General features: G+C 44.4%; 1 protein-coding gene across 1 annotated transcript in view; it reads right to left on the minus strand.

The window, feature by feature from the left end:
* Positions 1–313: 313 nt before the first annotated feature.
* LOC115469333 (disintegrin and metalloproteinase domain-containing protein 9-like) overlaps positions 314–18,462 on the minus strand; it is a 114,555-nt gene continuing 96,406 nt past the window's right edge. Inside the window, exons 21-22 of the mRNA XM_030201856.1 lie at positions 6,304–6,379; positions 314–1,544 (exon numbers count right to left, since the gene is read on the minus strand). Of these exons, the coding sequence (XP_030057716.1) occupies positions 6,328–6,379 (52 nt within the window). The 3' untranslated portion in view covers positions 314–1,544; positions 6,304–6,327. The remainder of the gene's footprint in view (positions 1,545–6,303; positions 6,380–18,462) is intronic.

The raw sequence follows: 18,462 nt of genomic DNA on the forward strand, positions 1-18,462 counted from the left end.
AATGAGGGGGTGTTAGGGGCAGTTGTGCCTTCAACCAAAAGAAGAGTGCTGTGCTAGAGCAGCCACTGGTAAATAAAGGTAGGAGTGCATAATACTGAATATCTGCCCCTAGCACAGAAAAAGCTGGTTCTAGCACTGCCATTATTTGTAGGGTTTCCCCATTTTTGATCCACTGCTGTCTAACCCAGTCATTGCACTAGCAATTTTTATAATATAAAGGGATTGGAAGGGGCATGAGCTGAAATTCACTGTAAAGCCTAGCACAAAAGCATCAGTCAGACAGCCAGTAGGTAACCCTGCCCCTGCAGCTTCATGGAATAGCAAACACAGCATGATTTCACCCATACAGTATCCATATAGCTGGGCCCTCGGGCTGATCCAAATCAAATTCTTTTAACTTCCTTTTTCTGATGTTTTTTGGCCTTGCTGTTTCCTCTTGCTCCTTTGAGCTTCAATCTCAATTGGAACCAACCTGTATACTGGACTGTACATCTACCCAGGATTCTTTTCCTGTTTTATATCTAGATTCAGACCACTTAGTCCTGTCATTCTACAGAGTAGGGTAATATGGACTCTGCTTCTGGCCACTAGGTGTTACTACTGAACACCTGAACTCCACTAAGAAAGCTGCTTCTGCAGCATCCCTACCTCTGGCTAGCGCAGAGATTAGAATCCAGGCCATAAAGCGGAGACTAAGATTTATACGTAGTGATATGCAGTGCTTGCCGTTGAATAACTGGACCAGACCAAGTCCCCTTTACTGCTAATAGTTTGAGTCAAGAAAGGAAAATGTTACCTGAGCCACAGCCATTTGCATCTCACTTGCAAAAGAACATTTATATTTTTTTATAAGTTAATTTTAGTAAAACATTTCAAAATAAATCCACTATATGATAATCTAATAATTTCCAAAATCCATATATTTTGATATTTACATTGCCTATTTAATAATGGACATACTACACATACTGTAGTAGGGAAATGTCACATGCATGCATAAGAAAATTGAGAAATACTGGTCAAGCAGTTGTACCCAAAAAGGGGTAGTAGTAAATCAGAAATGGAACATGAGGTAGCAAGGCAACAAAATAATAGAACACTCCATATTGCATTCATATGATGGAACAAGAGTACAAGTGTCAGTTATTCTTCCATCCTTCTGTCCACTAGATATTGTGTCTGGTTTTGGGCCTCATGCTTCAGGAAGGATCTGGAATAAAAAAAATCCACAGAAGCACCAAAGCAAAAACAACAACAACAACAATAACAAAAAGTGATCATGTGACCCACGTGGAGCAGCCAAAGGTGACTCGTTTTATTTGTTTCAGGAGATGAGAAGAAACAGTGACTTGAGAGTGGATTAATGTTTGTTTCATCAGTGCTATCCAAATCACATGAATATCAATTGCTGTAATATGATGCTAAGACAATCTTCGTTCTGATTTCAGAGTTTCTCTGTTTCCTGTTCGTGGCTCGTTACAACAGGCCTCACTTTGGTTAGTTAGTTTCTGTGCCTCGGTAGAGCAACGTAATATGTCATGACACTGCTGACAAGAGAGAGAAAAAGATTTTAATTTATTTATTTACCAGATTTCATAATGCATCCTTTGTGAGGAACAGCATCAGGGCCATGTGCATAACTGGAAAAATACCTCAGAAAAAGGCAAACACAAACAATCACAGTCCAGTTGATATTCAACCTGCAGTGATCAGCGTTTTTCTATTTTTACACACTTACTGTTGCTGGCTAGATTAGCCTCAGATATTCAGTGCCAAGCCATGTCCAGAAACCGGAACTGAAAATTGGGGGGCTAAATCTGGTGGGGCTGGCTGCTGGAGCTTATGTGGGTCCTGGCTAATATTCAGCCAGGCCCTGCATAAGATAGTTATGAAGGTCCTGCCTGCAAAAGAGAGTTATGTGGGCTCCGGCTGGGACCTGCATAAAAATAAAAGTAGAATTTCCCTCCAATTGCCCCTCCCACCCCCCAACAAGTTCCATAGGCCCCTCCCAACCTCCACCAATTTTGTGCCTAGCCCCCCTCACAACCCCCTCCAAAAGGTTGCTACTCCCTCTCCCATCCCCACCCCTACCTCCTGGTCAGGATAGGTTCCACCCCTGGGCCTACCTGACCTCCCTGGTGGTCCAGTGGGGCAATAGAGGCAGAAGCAAACGCCCCCTTGCTCCTATCCCTATCAACAGCTTCCTGAAAGTGGCTGCTGTGATCTTTCGCAGCAGCCTCGCAGTAGTACTGTAGTACCAAGAGGCTGCCACGAATGATCGCAGCAGCCATTTTCAGGAAGGAGAGAAGGGGAGTTTGCTCTTGCCCCCAATACCCCACTGGACACCAGGGAGGTCAGGTAGGTCTAAGGTGGGGGACCTATCCTGTCTGGGAGGTGAGGGGTGGGGATGGAAGGGGGTTTTGACCTGTTGGGGGGAGTTGTGAGGGAAGCTATGCATGATGTTGGGGGGTTAGGAGTGGGGCCTATGGACTTTGTCAAGTGGGGGTGGTGTGGAAGGGGGGATCAGAGGGAAATTCTACTTTTTTTAAAAATGTGGGTCCCAGCCAAAATTTAGTGCCAAGTTCCGAATAGCAAAGCTAGTGAATTCAGTGCTGGCACCCAAAGAAGTCCCAGTTCCTCCCCAATGCTGACAACTTTTTTCTTGGAGGGTCTGGGATGGTCTGTGAGTGACCCTGTCCGGTTAAGTGCCACTGAATATCAACATTTAGGTACCAGTAAGCGATTTAACTGGGCAGGAGAGGCTCCTGCTCACTTAAATCACTTTGAATATTGGCCGGAGCGTGAACTGACCAACACATTTAATCTTTAGATATAAATAAAGGGAACAGAACAATAAGGAGCACTAGCTATTGTGGACTCCTACCATCCTATCAAATAAGATATTTGCAAAAGCCTACTCACAGAGCTAGGTCTTTACACGCCTCTTAAATTTTTAAATAAGAACTTTCATGATACAAGTCTGCAGGCGATAAGTAAGTTCCAGAGAGAGGGAACCAAGTAACTAAAAGCAGAATTACATGAATGATCTAACTAGGAATCACTAGGAAGTTAGCTTGGAAAGATCTGAACACCTGTTGAGAAGTACGGAATAAGAAAGCATGATATACAGATAGGAAGAACAGTATAGTACGCATTGTAGGCCAAAATCTTGATCTTAAACTTGATCCTGCTAAAACAGGAAGCCAATGTTGTTTAATATGCAAAGCAGTCAAATGATTGGCCTCTGAGATAAATTATTTTTGTACAACATATGAAATGAAAGGTTCTTGGGGAAAGGTTTCTGTCCAAGATTACTCCCAAAGATGTGATAGAATCCTTTACTAGGACTGGGAAACTATTGATTTGGGAGAGGAATAGAAATGTTCTATTCTTGAAAATCCAAAGTACCTATGGACTTTTGGGAATTGAGAACCAACTTATTTGACCTGATCCAATCAGAAATATGTTGGAGAGCTTGGAATAGATGATGGAGGAAAGCAAAATCCCAGGAGTTATGGACAATGAAAATTCTGAATACCATCAACATTAGCTGATTTCCAAACTCTGAATGATGGTAGCTAAGGGGGCTAAAAAGATATTGAATAAATCTGGGGCCAAAATAGACCTTTCTGGAATGCCATATGATAAAGGGTATGCAGAAGAAAAAGTGTTATTAACAGACACACAAAATATCCTGCCAGACAAATATAATCTGAACCAATTCATAGCATTTTCCTCGAAACCCATGTATCCAAGATGGAAGAGAAGAGTATGATTGATGGCATGAAATGCTGAAGACAATTCTAATTGGATTATTAATGCATCTCTTTAACAGTCTAGACTGAAGAGGGTGAAAATAGTTGTTATTTAAAAAACAATTTATACAAGTTGCTGCCCTACATGTGATCTTGGCCACAAAAGGGATGTTAGATATACAGTAGGGCACTAGCTTCAAGAACGGAAGGGTCTGAATTGTGTTTTTTCCCAAAACAAACAGAAAATAGATTGTTTTCATTTATGTGGGATAAAACCTTGACTGAGATTGGAGTTAAGTCAAGGAAGACTGAAACAAACGAGGTCCATCGGGTTTTCAGAAGATATGATGGAATCTCTATGACAGATTTAGAAGGTGGAAATGATTTTACCTAGACAAACACTGACACCGAGGTAAAGTTCTATAAGAACCTCTGACTCAGATCTATGTTGTCCTGATGGAAAGACATAGTCCTATTGAGCATATAGAGATAATAGGGGAAAGGTGTTGCTGTTCCAAGCAGAAGGCCCATGGTAATCTGCAATTTTAGTAATCAAGGAACAGGCAAAACTGAGCACAAGTAATACTACTAATCTGAGAATGCAAATTCTCCATAGATTTATCAATGCAAGCACACCCTGAGGTGGCTGCATTTCCCTGTTGTCTACAGAGAACCCCTGTTACAGGTAAGCAACTTTGTTTTCTTTGTAGTGCAAAGTCTGTCAGCTCAAAACAACTGACAGGGACATTTTCTTTAGAATTAAATTAGTAAAGAAATCATTTTTAGCTTGTTTAGTCAGATTTTTATAATTCAATATAAGTTGTTTACAATGAGTATGGTCAGAGCTTAGTCTGGACTTCCTCAATTTACATTCAGCACAAATTTACATTCAGTGTACAAATTTCCTAGCCTTATGTAGTTTGGTGTTAAACTAAGGATGGTAGTGCATGTTTTCAAAGTTTTAGACTTCAAGGAAGCAAGGTCCTTATGAGTAGATAAGACGTGTCTGAACCAAGCCTTATCCTCTTCATCTAAGGATGAAGAGGGAAAGGAGTCCAGTAAAACCTGACTTCTAGAATAAAGATATCCTAACTTTGTGAAGACCAATTTTGAGAGCCTATAAAAACAGGCTGAAGTTTAAAAAAAAATGCAAAGACATAATACTGAAAGAAGTGACCAAATAATAATCACTACAAAATAAAGATCAGACAGTCAAGGAGCTTCTCACAGAGTCACAATATCTAAAGGCCACCATATCTAGGCCATGATCAGCAAAATTGGTGTTTCCAGGAGAGAAGAAAAAATCCAAGGTAATTTAAAAATGTCAAAAAGGGAGGACCACGAAGGAGCATTTTATTTATTTATTAGGATTTATTTACTGCATTTTTGAAGGAATTCACTCAAGGCGGTGTACAGTAAGAATAGATCAAACATGAGCAGGAGGCAATTACAGCAGTAAAAATAGTCGAACAACAATACAAAGTATGGCATGGTATACTAATTGCAATGACAACACAATATGTACCAGAACATTATAATTGGTAGTGAAGGGTAAGGCAAAGTTGTAACATATAGATGAGTAAGAAAGTAGGAAGAATTAGAAAGTAAGGTGATTGATTTGAAGAAAGTTGCACGTGAGGTCAGAGAGATGGTTAAATATTATCTCAGCTAGGGTAGGAGTGGATAAACATTTTAAAAAGCATGACATGGTGTACTGTGACAGCTGCTGTATGCTGCGGTTAGAAGCAAATATAAAGGCTTGAGGGATGCCACCTTGGTGTCCCATAGGTCAAGGGGATGGAATCAGCAATGGTAGCAAGAAAAGCAGAGGCACAGAACTAAAAGAGAACAAGCACTAACTGAAAATAATTATTGTTGAGACCGAAAAAGTAGTATTTATACTGCAGTACTTCAGGGATTTTCCAAAACAGGGCTCTCAACCTAGACTGGCTGTCATGATATCCATAGATATGCACATTAATCAGTTTCATATGTAGAATAAAATGTATAGGTTGCATTCTGATTCTCCAAGATGGGGGCAGATTGAAGAGGAACATCAGGAAGTATTACTTCACAGTGAGGGTGGTGGATATATGGAATGGTATTTTGGAGGAAGCAGTAGAGGCCATAACAGTAACAGATTTAAGACAGAATGGATAATCACAGAGGGTCCCTAGCTACTAAAGAAGTGAAGAAGATACCAGAAATCAGCTTGGGTCTACGACATCCAACAGGAAATAAATTGAGCAGATGGGTCATACAATTCTTATCTGCCATCATTGCCAGGGGTTTGATGCAAAATGTGAGATTTCACATTAGTAGTTGGCAAGTGAGAGCTTCAAAGTACTTGCCTTCCTGGGTTCATGATGGAATTTAAAAAAATACATTAATAAATTAAATAACAACTAACTTGCATTTCATATCACATTGACTTCTTTAGAGACTGAAGATGGATTGACCTTGTTGGCTTAACATCTTCTTCTAAATCAAGCTATATCGCTTTCAAATACAGAGAATTTGCTAAGGCAAGCCAGATAATATTACTTACAGTAGGAGTTGTGTCCTTTGACTATTAGAAGTGTGATACTGCCGATACAACTTCTAACTGACTGTCACTTTTTGGTCTAGAGTTATAAAAATATCAGTGGTTAGAAAGCAAGCATATCCATTGCAGGTACTATAATCTTTATTGGTAAGTATGGGAATTATCTATTATAGGCTTCATCCAGACAGAAACTTTGTGATGCACTGGTTTCCTTGAAAGACCAGAGATGGTCAGTCCCTACAGATTTTGGTTAATCAGAGGATAATTTTCAAAGTAATTTCCATGGGTCAAAAACATTTTGCCTACATCAATCTGATAATTGTGCACTTTGTATGTGAGCAAAAGTATGCCCATAGGTGGTCATTTTAAAAAGACTTTTCTATCTGTAAAGTCTCTCTTACATGCAGGAAATGGGCTTTTCTATAATCTTGTATCTGTATATTTGTGTATAAGTACACATTCTGCCATACATACACATGCTTATATGCTTGCTGTGTGCATAGGCACTGAAGTTGGGGCAGAATTACAATGCATGTGGGTGCTTTATAAAATATACATGTGCACATTTATGCCTGCACCAGAGCTGGTGTAAATTTGTGCATTTGCATATATTCTGGGTGCTTATTTTATAAAGGCACATGGTCACCTATCTTGCCTTTATATGATAAGGATAAAATAGGCACACTATTCAAAATTATTTCAGGTCCCTTATTATACATTTTTTTTCACATTTGAGGAGGGGGATTCTGTGGAGTGCAGACTGAAATAGCACACATATTTTTTCAATTTCACAATTACAGTACAGTCTTGATTATCCAACCTTCACTAATCCAACAATTCAGCATATCCGACAGACCCCCAGTGATGTCATTGCGTTGTCATTAAGAAGTGCATAGGCTCGCTTCCTCTTTTCTGGCTTCACGCGCTGCTGGTTAATAAACAATACTGTATTTTACATACAGATACCCTTGCCTGTTCTGAATGCATAATGTATGTTTTCCATGCATTTTTAAAGGTTTTTACCATTGTTTTCCCGTATTATCTGACTTTTTACGTATCTGACAACGGCTCAGTCCTGTTTATGTTGGATAATTGAGACTGTACTGTATGTGCACTTTTAAAGTTGAAAAAAAATTGTACACAAATGAGATGCAGGTGCCGGCAACATTGAATTAAGATGCTGATGCCACTTGGGGATCCCCAACAGCTGAGGTGTTTTAAGTTTTAATTTAGGGGTGGGAGGGAAGAGAAAATATGAGCTTGGTGCCCGCACAAGTTAATCAGAAGAACCCCCCAAAATTTATGCCTGGATATACCACCACTACTACTACTACTACTTATCACTTCTATAGCGCTACAAGGCATACGCAGCACTGTACACCATATACAAAAAGACAGTCCCTGCTCAAAGAGCTTACAATCTAAATAAGACAGGTAAACAGACAGAACAACTAAGAGGTAGGGGATTAAAGAGGTGGGGGTACAGGGCAAGTGATTAGAGGTTAGGAGTCAAAAGCAGTGTCAAAGAGATGGGCTTTTAGCCTGGACTTGTGATTGTATGTAGACTGGCACATGCATAAATTGGATCCTATCCTTGCTTTGCCCATCATCTGCCACAGGGACAGATATGAACATATACCATAAATGTGGGAGGAGTGGCCTAGTGGTTAGAGTGGTGGACTTTGGTCCTGGGGAACTGGGCTCGATTCCCACTGCAGGCACAGGCAGCTCCTTGTGACTCTCGGCAAGTCACTTAACCCTCCATTGCCGCAGGTACAAATAAGTACCTAAGCCGCATTGAGCCTGCCATGAGTGGGAAAGCACGGGGTACAAATAAAAAAAAAAATACAGGCACTATGCTTTCCAATTGCTTTTTTGTATATGCACCAGGAAAATGTTATAAATACCTATTGAGCATGTTAAATGCTGTTTTACATGATCAAATCACTTCTAAAATTTCCCCTGTGGAAGGAACTTTTATAACAAGGTACCAAGGCAGGGAACGTGCATAGACATATCTGTTGCATCAGTTTTATAAAGGCAACATACTGCATGTGCCTAGGTGCTTTTATGAAATTGTCTTTCCGAATGCTTCTGCACAAAGTTATACCTGCACTGAGGCAGGTGTAATATTGTGAGTGTATGTGCCATTATCTATCTATATAAAGCAGACGCATGTGTTTGTTTGTCCGTGTCCAAAATCCTTCGGCCCCCAAAGAGCTATGGCCACCAAACCCAGCATGCAGACTCTACCCCCCCCCCCCCCCGCGCCATTGCCGAGGCTATTGTGTAGTTTGAAGCAATTTGGTTCATGGGAGCACTCAGGGAAAGGGGAGTAAGTAATACCTCCATCAGCTGTGCAGTTGTCTCTCTCTCATTCTCTAATACTCTCTTCCCTAACAATTTCAGTACAAGGGAGATTCAGAGACTGCTGGGAACAGGGTAGAGAGAAAGTATTGGGGTCAGGCTGGGAAGTGTGTGTGTGTGTGTGTGCATGAATTCACTACCCTGCCAGGGAAACGCTCCTCGAAAAGGGTGGGAAACAGAATTTCAATATGCCCTTGAAAAGAAGGCTGTGTTTTGACAGGAAAACTGTGAAAGCTAAATGGCAGGCACTTGCTAGATTGAAAGAAATAACTAATCAAGAAAATCAACTTAAACTAATTGATCAGAAAACAAAATTAGTGCTAGGGAGGGATCCAGTCACCACATTTTCTGATTTAAGGGAGTATTAAACTCAATGTCAATGTCACCCTTTCTCACACACCCCTCAGTCATACTCAGCCATTCTTACACACTCCCACTCCCATTCAGCCATTCTAATACATCACTCAGCAAACACCCCACTCACACTCACCTGTTCTCACACACCCCTCAGGAAAACAACCCCAATCACTCACCCTAGAATAGCACACCCCCATTCACACCCCCCACTGACACTCACCCGTTCTCACACACCCCAGAGTAGCTCACCTCCACGCACACTCACCCCTCAGCAGTAGACCCCTACTCACATATCACAGAATAGCACACTCCCACTCCTCTGTTCTCACACACCCCTCAGCGGTAGACCCCCACTCACACTCACCCATTCTCACATACCCCTCAGCAAAACACTCACATACACACGTTCTCATATCCCTCAGCAAAACACCCCACTCACAATCACCCATTCTCACATACCTCTCAGCAGAAAACCCCCACTCAAACCCTCTTCACCAGTACACCCCCATTGCTGATGGACAAATACCTTTAACTCTAGATTTATAAAATAACTTTAACTCTAGATTTATAAAACACTGTAGAAGAAATTAATAGTTTAAAGGAAAAAATATTTCCCAGCACTGCAGATCGTTATCAAAACCACAAATGGTTATGTAAATGAGCAAGTCTAGCTCCGAAAAACTTAAACGTCAATGAAAAGAACAACGAAATCCAAGAAATGCTACCAGTGAAACCAAAGAGTATTTGTCCATTGACACAATGCAAGATACTAATGACATTGGTAAATTATCTGGTTGAATTTCTAAATTCACTGCATCCAACAGCAATGCTATTACTTCAACTACACTTAAAAATTGGTTCATCAATCATATTGCTACGAAATCTAAATGCTCCAAAGCTACGTAATGGCACACGGTTTAGCTCTTAAAACTCTAATGCCACACGTTATTACAGCTACAATCTTGACAGGTTGTGCCAAAGGACAGCATGTTTTTAAACCTAAAATTTCTCTTTTTCCAAGGCTCAAGGTCAAAAGTTAAAAGTCACAGGAGTTGGCTCAAATAAGTCTTTATTCATATATGCTCTCATCTTAAGTAAAGAGGTGTGTTAGCCGTGTTAGTCCACTCTTAAAGGTAATCAATAGAAATCAAACAAAATTAAAACATGGAAAAGAAAATAAGATGATATCTTTTTTACTGGACATAACTTAATACATTTCTTGATTAGCTTTCGAAGGTTGCCCTTCTTCATCCTGCTAGACTATGGAATGCTTTGAAGTCCCCATGCACATCTCCTACCCACCCTGCTAGACCATCTATGAGGGACTGTTATATACACTGTCAGCTAACACATTTGCTTATTTCTGATCTGATGAAGGACAACCTTTCGAAATATAATCAAGAAATGTATTAAGTTATGTCCAATATAAAAGGTATCATTTTATTTTCTTTTCCATGTTTTAATTTTGTTTGAATTCTATTGATTACCTTCATATATGCTCCAAATTGAAAAACAAAAAATGTTGTCTATCAAAATGTACACGAATGAGAAATTACAAATTATATTAAACATATTTAAAATTTATCTACTCCTGTGTGTTCTATTTCTATTTGTACAAATAAAAATATCTCTATATACGTATATCTATACCTATTCTTTATATTTCATTTCTCGCATTAAAAATACATACTTATACAGTGTTATTACACACAAATAAACCTTGCTTTTCTCAGTTATAAAGTACTAACTTATCATTGGGCAACACCAGAAGGGACAGTTAGTGATTTATAAAAATATACACATAAGTGCCAATGTTGTCCCTGCTCTGCCCCTGGGAATGCCTATATATATATATATATATATAGGTAATATAATAATTTGTTCCTTGAACGTTCGAATGTGTCTCACTGGGATCGTAACCACTTGCTGACGTCACTGGCCAGCACTAGAACCCTGCTTGCCTGATGTTAGGAGGTGGTTACGATCCCAGTGAGAGACGCGGGAAGCGTGCGACCGGCAAAAAGAAGAGCACCCAGAGACGTTGCTCACAGAACGGCACCGGAAAAAAAGAAGAGTGGGAGCCGCTTCACTGACAGTTGAAGAACAGCGGGAGTGGGCAGAGACGTTCCACACACAACGGCACTGGAAAAAAAGAAGACAAGAAGAGCAGGAGCCGCTTCACTGACAGTTCCCGCTCCAGGCCCCCTCCCTCCCTCCCTCCAGTTCCAGGCCCCCTCCCTCCGATTTTTAAAACTGATCTTCACTCACCACGTCGACGTTACGGCAGCAGCGGTACAATGCAAGCAGGCTCGGCCCGTCTCTCTGTCTTAGCTCTGGTCCCGCCCTTGCGGAAACAGGAAATGAGGGCGGGACCAGAGCTAAGACAGAGAGACAGGCCGAGCCTGCATGAATTGTACCGCTGGTGCCGTAACGCCGACGTGGTGAGTGAAGATCAGTTTTAAAAATCGGAGGGAGGGGGCCTGGATTTGGAAGGGAGGTAGGGACGACAACCCTGGAACTGGGAGGGACCCTGGAACTGGGTGGGAGGGAGGGGGGAGGACCCTGAAACTCGGAGGGAGGGGGGGAAGGACCCTGGAACTCGGAGGGGGGGAAGGAGGGAGGGGAGAGAGGGAGGGAGGAGGGCCTGGAACTGGGAGGGTGGGAGGGGGGCCTGGAACTCGGAGGGGGGAGGTGTGTGAGAATTGCTGCACCACGATGGACGGAGGGGGCAGGGGAGACATCCTGCATATGGATGAATGCAGGGGAAACAGCATAATTGGTGCACACGGGACACACACTACACTCTCTCACTCACACAGATAGACACACACATTCTGTCTCTCAATCACAGTGTCTCTCTCTGACACACACTCTTTCTCTCTCACACATACTCTCTGACACATACTCATTCACTCTGACATATACTCACTCTCTCTCACCCATACTCTCTCCTAACAGTTCCCTTAAAAACATAATTGCCATTAGAGGACAACCTTGCTAGTGCCCATTTCATTTCTTACAGAAACGGGTCTTTTTTTACTAGTATATATCTCTATATAAAACGCACCTCCAACGTTCTAATGAAGCCTCACTTTCCCAACGTTCTAAAGTGAGGTGGCTGAGACCACTTTTTAGCTCCATTAGTGTCTGCCCCGCCCACGCATCAAATGTGATGACGTCGAGGGTGGAGCAATGACCCTCAGCAAAAAAACATCGCTCAACCTAAAATGACGTCCCATTAGAAGGTTGGAGACGCACTATCTGCCCTTCACGTCCCCCACCCCCCCAAAGTCGCCACCCGTCACCAAAACACCCCCCCCCCCCAAGGTTGCCACCGCAAACACACGGAACACCACCCCCCTAGCAAACACAAACCCAGGCAGGGGAGGAGTAGAATCGCTCCAGGTTGCCACCGCAAACATACGGAACACCACCCCCCAGCAAACACCAACCCAGGCAGGGGGAGGAGTAGAATCGCTCCAAACTGCTGCAGGGGCGTAGCCACGGCTGGCCCTAGACGGGCCCTGCCCGCCCACTTTTCCTCCCATTGCCGGCCACTGCTGCTTTTCATGTTGAGAAGCAGGGCCGGCGCTACAAAAAGAAGAAGCACTCAGCTGACTGACCTGAGCGCTAACAACAAAAAATGTAAAAACAAAAATGCGGCACCGCAGGCAGCCTTGAGCCATTGGCTGCTGGCTGTGCAGGCTCCGCCCGTCTCTTATGTCACTGCCCACACGTCGCTCCAGGGGCAGTGGCGTAAGAGACGGGAGGAGCCTGCACAGCCAGCAGCCAATGGCTCAAGGCTGCCTGTGGTGCCGTGTTTTTTTTTTAATTTTACATTTTTTGTGGTTAGCGCTCAGGTCAGACAGCTGAGCACTTCTTTTTTTTATAGCGCCGGCCCTAGGAGTACCGAAGATACAACATCAAGTGGCAGGGCGGCCCGGAGGAGGAGAAGGTGGGTGTGTACCAGGCAGGGGGAGGAGTCACGAAGATCGCCGATCAAGAGGCAGGGAGGGACAGAAGAGGAGGAGGTAAAACATGTCAGTGCTAGCAGGCAGGGGGAGGAGTAGCGAAGAACGGGATCAAGTGGCAGGGAGGGCTGGAGGAGGAGGAGGTGGGTAGAGAGGGATGGGGGCCCCTGGCAGGCAATGAGGGAGGGAGGGGGGCCACCCTGGCACACACTCTCCTTCACACACACACACACTCTCTCTCTCACAAACACACTCGCACACATTGGCTCTCTCTCTGTCACAAACACACACTTACATCTGGGAGGGGGAGGGGAGGTGCCCCCCCCACCCTGGGGGAGGGAGGCACTGCCCCCCCACCCTGGCACACACTCTCATTCCCACACACACTCTCTTTCTCTCTGTCACAAACACACACTTGCACCTGGGAGGGAGGGGGCCACCCTGGCGGACGGGGGCCACCCTGGCACACACTCTCATTCTCACACACACACTCTCTCTCTCACAAACACACTCGCACACATTGGCTCTCTCTCTGTCACAAACACACACTTACATCTGGGAGGGGGAGGGGAGGTGCCCCCCCACCCTGGGGGAGGGAGGCGCTGCCCCCCCACCCTGGCACACACTCTCATTCCCACACACACTCTCTTTTTCTCTGTCACAAACACACACTTGCACCTGGGAGGGAGGGGGCCACCCTGGCGGACGGGGGCCACCCTGGCACACACTCTCATTCTCACACACACACTCTCTCACAGAGACACTCGCACACAGTCTCACTCTCTCATACTCACAAACACACACTCGCACCTGGCAGACAGGGAGGAGGGGCCCATCCTGCTACACACTCATTCTCACACTCACTCTCATTCCCACACACACTCACTTTCCAACACACACACTTCTCTCTCACAAACACACTCACACGTACTCACTCTCTCACAAATACACACTCACACATGGCAGGGAGACAGGGAGGGGGGCACCCTGCAGGAGGGGGGACCATCCTGGCACACACTCATTCTCACACACACTCTCATTCCCACACACACACTCTCTCTCTCATAGACACTCACACACAGTCTCACTCTCTCTCTCACAGACACTCGCACACAGTCTCACTCTCTCTCTCACAAACACTGTATCTGTGTGAAACACACTCTCTCTCTCTCACACTCTGTGTCTCACATACGCACTTGCACACCCTCATTCTCACACACACACTCGCTCTCTGAGTCACACTCACACCCACACTCACTCACTCTGTCTCACACACACACACTCGCACATTCACTCTCTCTCTCTCACACACTCTCACAAAAATACACACTCCGAAGAAAACCTTGCTAGCGCCCGTTTCATTTGTTTTGGAAACGGGCCTTTTTTTACTAGTATATATATATATATATTTATATACTGTATATCTATCTTTATATTGATTTACTGTATATATATCTTGCAGAAAAGCATTTATTTATTGCAAGTGCTTATTATAAACACTTAGGGGCTTATTTTCAGAAGAAAAGAACATGCAAAAAGTGGCACAAGGGGCAGATGAATGTGTCAGATGAACGTGTTTCTACCATGAAACTGTTTAAACCATATAATCAAATACTTATCTCCCAAAAATGTTTAAGGCCAATATTCACTGAAAAAAAAAAGTTTTGAGGTTGGGCGTTTCGGGGGCACATCACGTGAGATGGGTGGGATTATGTGATGTATGTTTTTTTTTTTTTGCAATAACAGATAGCAAAACAATTTCCTTGTGCTGGAAAAAAAAGTCATGAATCGCACTGCTTTAAAAGCGACTAGCAGAAGACCAAACTTGTCTTTGGATCCATTTATGATTTTGCTGAGTTGGAGGATGGAGAGGTGGAATTGTTAGATTGTGAAAAAGAGTGGAGAGTTGCTGAGTGGTCTGCAACCTTTGTTTCTTTTCCCCCTGTCTGAACCTTTGGACCCTTGCCTCCTCTATGTCTTACCTCCTCAAGACCTTGCCCACACCTGCTAGCCGCCCATCCATACCTGTCCCTTGCTCTGTACCTCACCCCCTTTCCCCCACCAAACCCTCAGTGTCCCAAAACCCCTACACCTCCCATTCAAACCCCCTACCTGCTTGTCTTCTGTCTCTCAGTGTTCCTCTGTTTGTCTACTCCCAGTTTGTCACTGTGCTTTGTGTCGCTGCTGTTTGTGTCAGGACTGTGTGCTGGTGCTGAGAGAAATTGTGCTTTGTGTTGCTGCCGTTTGTGTGAGGACTGTTTGCTGGTGCTGAGAGAATGAGTGTTGGGTGGTGAGGAGCCTATCGGATGGGACACTTGGCCTGCTGGCCATTAGTTGTGAACCTTTCCTGTATTCTTCACTTCTTCGTCTCCCTTATCTTTATTAGTTATATTGTGTTTTCTAACTTTCCTTCACATACATTGTAGTTCAGCTCTTACTGTGACCTCTCCTATTGTATTGTATTATTGTAAACAGCCATGATGGCTTGCACCTCTTGGTGGTATATTAAGAAATAAAGAAACTTGAAACTTGGGTGCTGGTCCTGGGTCTCACTGGGTGCAGTAGGTGGAAGAGTGCACAGTGGTGTTCCTGGGCTTAGTGGGTTGCCCCTGCACATAAGCCATGAATGCACTGAATGCTGTTGTGGCCGACACTTTGCTGAATGTGGATGAGAGTTTGGAGGGGAGGCTCAGGACCAGATACCACAATCCCAGAGTATTTAGGCCCAGGACCCGCTTCATGGACCTCACTGACCAGCAAAGCCTTACTAGGTACCGCTTTGATAGGGCTGAAATACAGCACCTCTGTGACCAGCTATAGCCCCACCTACAGGCCAGGACACCTTAAGGTCACTGCCTCTCTTGCCTTTCTTGCCACTGACACATGTCAGTCAGTGCTAGCAGTCAATGCAGGCCTCAACCAGCTCGCCATCTCCAACTGTCTTGCCCAATTCCTCTATGCCTTCCTCACCCACACCTCGCACTACTGCCTAGGTCCTCCAGAACAACATGGTTAAGTTTTACACCATAAACCACTTCTCCTCAGTCATTGGTGTCATCAACTACACACATGTCGCACTCCCTCCCCGGGCACATGAGGGGACCTCTAGGAACAGAAAATTATATCACTCCATGAACATGCAGATCATGTGTGATGCCCAGAGGAAGATTGTGAACATGTGTGCTCACTACCCAGGGTCCACCCACGATACATATATCCTGCAGCATTCAGGAATCTCCCGCAGGTTTGACCAAGGGGAGATCATTGGCGGCTTGGTCCTAGGTAAGCAGTACTGGGATTCCTAACCCCCATACCCACTCCCCCCTTATGTCAACATCCTACCACACTCAACATGCCTCCAGAACCTAAACCCATGACCCGCACTCCACAAGGTCCACATACACACCCATGTCTGTGAATCCTGCTCTCCTCACAGGTGACAGAGACTACCCGCAGTGAACTGGCAAATGACTCCCATTGTCCACCCCCAAAATGCAGTGGAAGAGGAATATAACAAGAGCCATAAGAACACCCACACCATCACTGAGTGTACCTTTGGCCACCTGAAAAACAAATTCAGGAGTCACCCGGAAGCTGAGCCTGTTCTCTCCTGATGCCCTGCTCATTTAACCCTTTTAAGCAATAAATCCCCCTTCTCCTGCAGGATCAGTGTAATTTGATTGTCACTAATGCTGAGACCAGTGCTTTGGCGCTTAACCCTTATTGCAATGGGATCAAATCTGTTTGCCAGGAATCCAATTGACCGCGAGTGCAAGAGAACAAGATGGCAGCACCCCATACCCTGTGGGACCTTCGCTGAGCTTGGTGTGGGGGTTGCGGAGTTAGCGGCAGAAGTGGCAACGGTTATGGAGGTAAGGGGATGGGATCATTACATGTTGTAAAAATAAAAATGTTTCTTGTTTATGATTCTTTGTATGCATTGTTTCTGCTCAATAAAAATTGTTTAAACATAAACAGATTCAGATGTCTCGACTGTTCCGGAGGGGATCTCCTCTACAGCCCAGAAAAAGTCATCAAGGTATTCATGGCCTGCTGCACAACTTTGCACTGCAACAAACACAGCCATTCCAGAGGGCATGCAGCAGCAGGCAAACCGAAAGGATGATGACCCCCTCCCCCCTGCTCACAGAGTTGACCAGGGATCACACCAGCTGGGGGTCCATGACAGACAAAGACTCATACAGACCAATTCCCAGTAAAGGTCAGTGCAGTATTTATTTGTGCTCCCCATATCTTATTCTATCCCCCACCCCTCCTCCCCAGCACACACCACCACAACTTGGTAAGCATTTGTCTCACAGCCCTACATCATCCTCCCTCTCCCCCTCCCCTCTGTGGACTGCCTTTTCCACCCCTTCCTGTAGCTGCAGGGGATGGTCCAGGCCTTGCAAGAGGAAACACAGTGTCCAGGTCCTCCCCTGTGGGGCTCCTACTGCCCTCAGAGGTGTCAGGAGATGCAGTTGTTTCTGCTGCTTCATGGAAATCGGGCCACTGGTTGGTGCTGTGGCTGAGTTGCTGCGGGGCACAACACCCAGCCACAGTGTGTGCTGCCCCAGAGGGACCTGGTTGCAAGGTAGACCCCACTGACTCACTGGCCTGGGGTCCTGTGAGTCCCATCCACACCTGCTTAGATGCTGGTTGCTTAGCCAGAGCAGAAATTGAGCTTCCTCCCAGGGGCCTTCTTTTTGGATGCCATTACAAGTGTGGGCTGTGCAGGTTTGAAAATCCCGAGATGCACACTTTTATAGGCTACTTTAGATGTATCAGCTACGGGGCCTCTTAGATGTTTAGGGAATAAACTTTTTTTTTTTTTTTTTTTTTTATAATGGCTCACATATGAAAACATTTTGGGGGAGAATGATGTCTAAAATAGGTGATTTAGAGGCATATTTTCAAAGCACTTTGGGAGGCTAAGTTCCATTGGTTTCTATAGAACTTTGGGAGGCTAAGTGCTTTGAAAATAAGCCTCTTAGACTCCACTTTTGACCCTTATTGTTGCCTTAATATTGCTAAGGGGGAGGTGGCTTATCATTAGCCAGGAATCCCAAACACCTGGGAGACTGACCCTTATGTTCTCCATTCTGCCTCCACAACATCAGGCAGCTGAATCCTGGGAGCCATGAGCCAGCTGGAGTCCCCATTTGCCAGTGTCTACAGGTAAGCAGAGGCCTCTGAACCTACCCTTCCCCTTCTGCTAGACAGATGACCTAAGATCTGGTCTGCCCCATGGTTCTGTTAATCAAGAACTCCTTCCTTTTTGCAGGACCTGGCTGCTGGATAAGATACAGTACAGGCACTGGTCAGCAGCAACACAAGTGATAACAATGGACTTTGCAACACACCATTTTATCCTATTTATGTTTTTACTGTTTTGATGCTGAAACAAAGTAACTGAGGGGATATATGCAGATTGTACCCCAGTGGACAAACCCTTTTGTGGCTGCCT

Source organism: Microcaecilia unicolor, chromosome 4, assembly GCF_901765095.1.
Source record: "Microcaecilia unicolor chromosome 4, aMicUni1.1, whole genome shotgun sequence".
Taxonomy (NCBI): domain Eukaryota; kingdom Metazoa; phylum Chordata; class Amphibia; order Gymnophiona; family Siphonopidae; genus Microcaecilia; species Microcaecilia unicolor.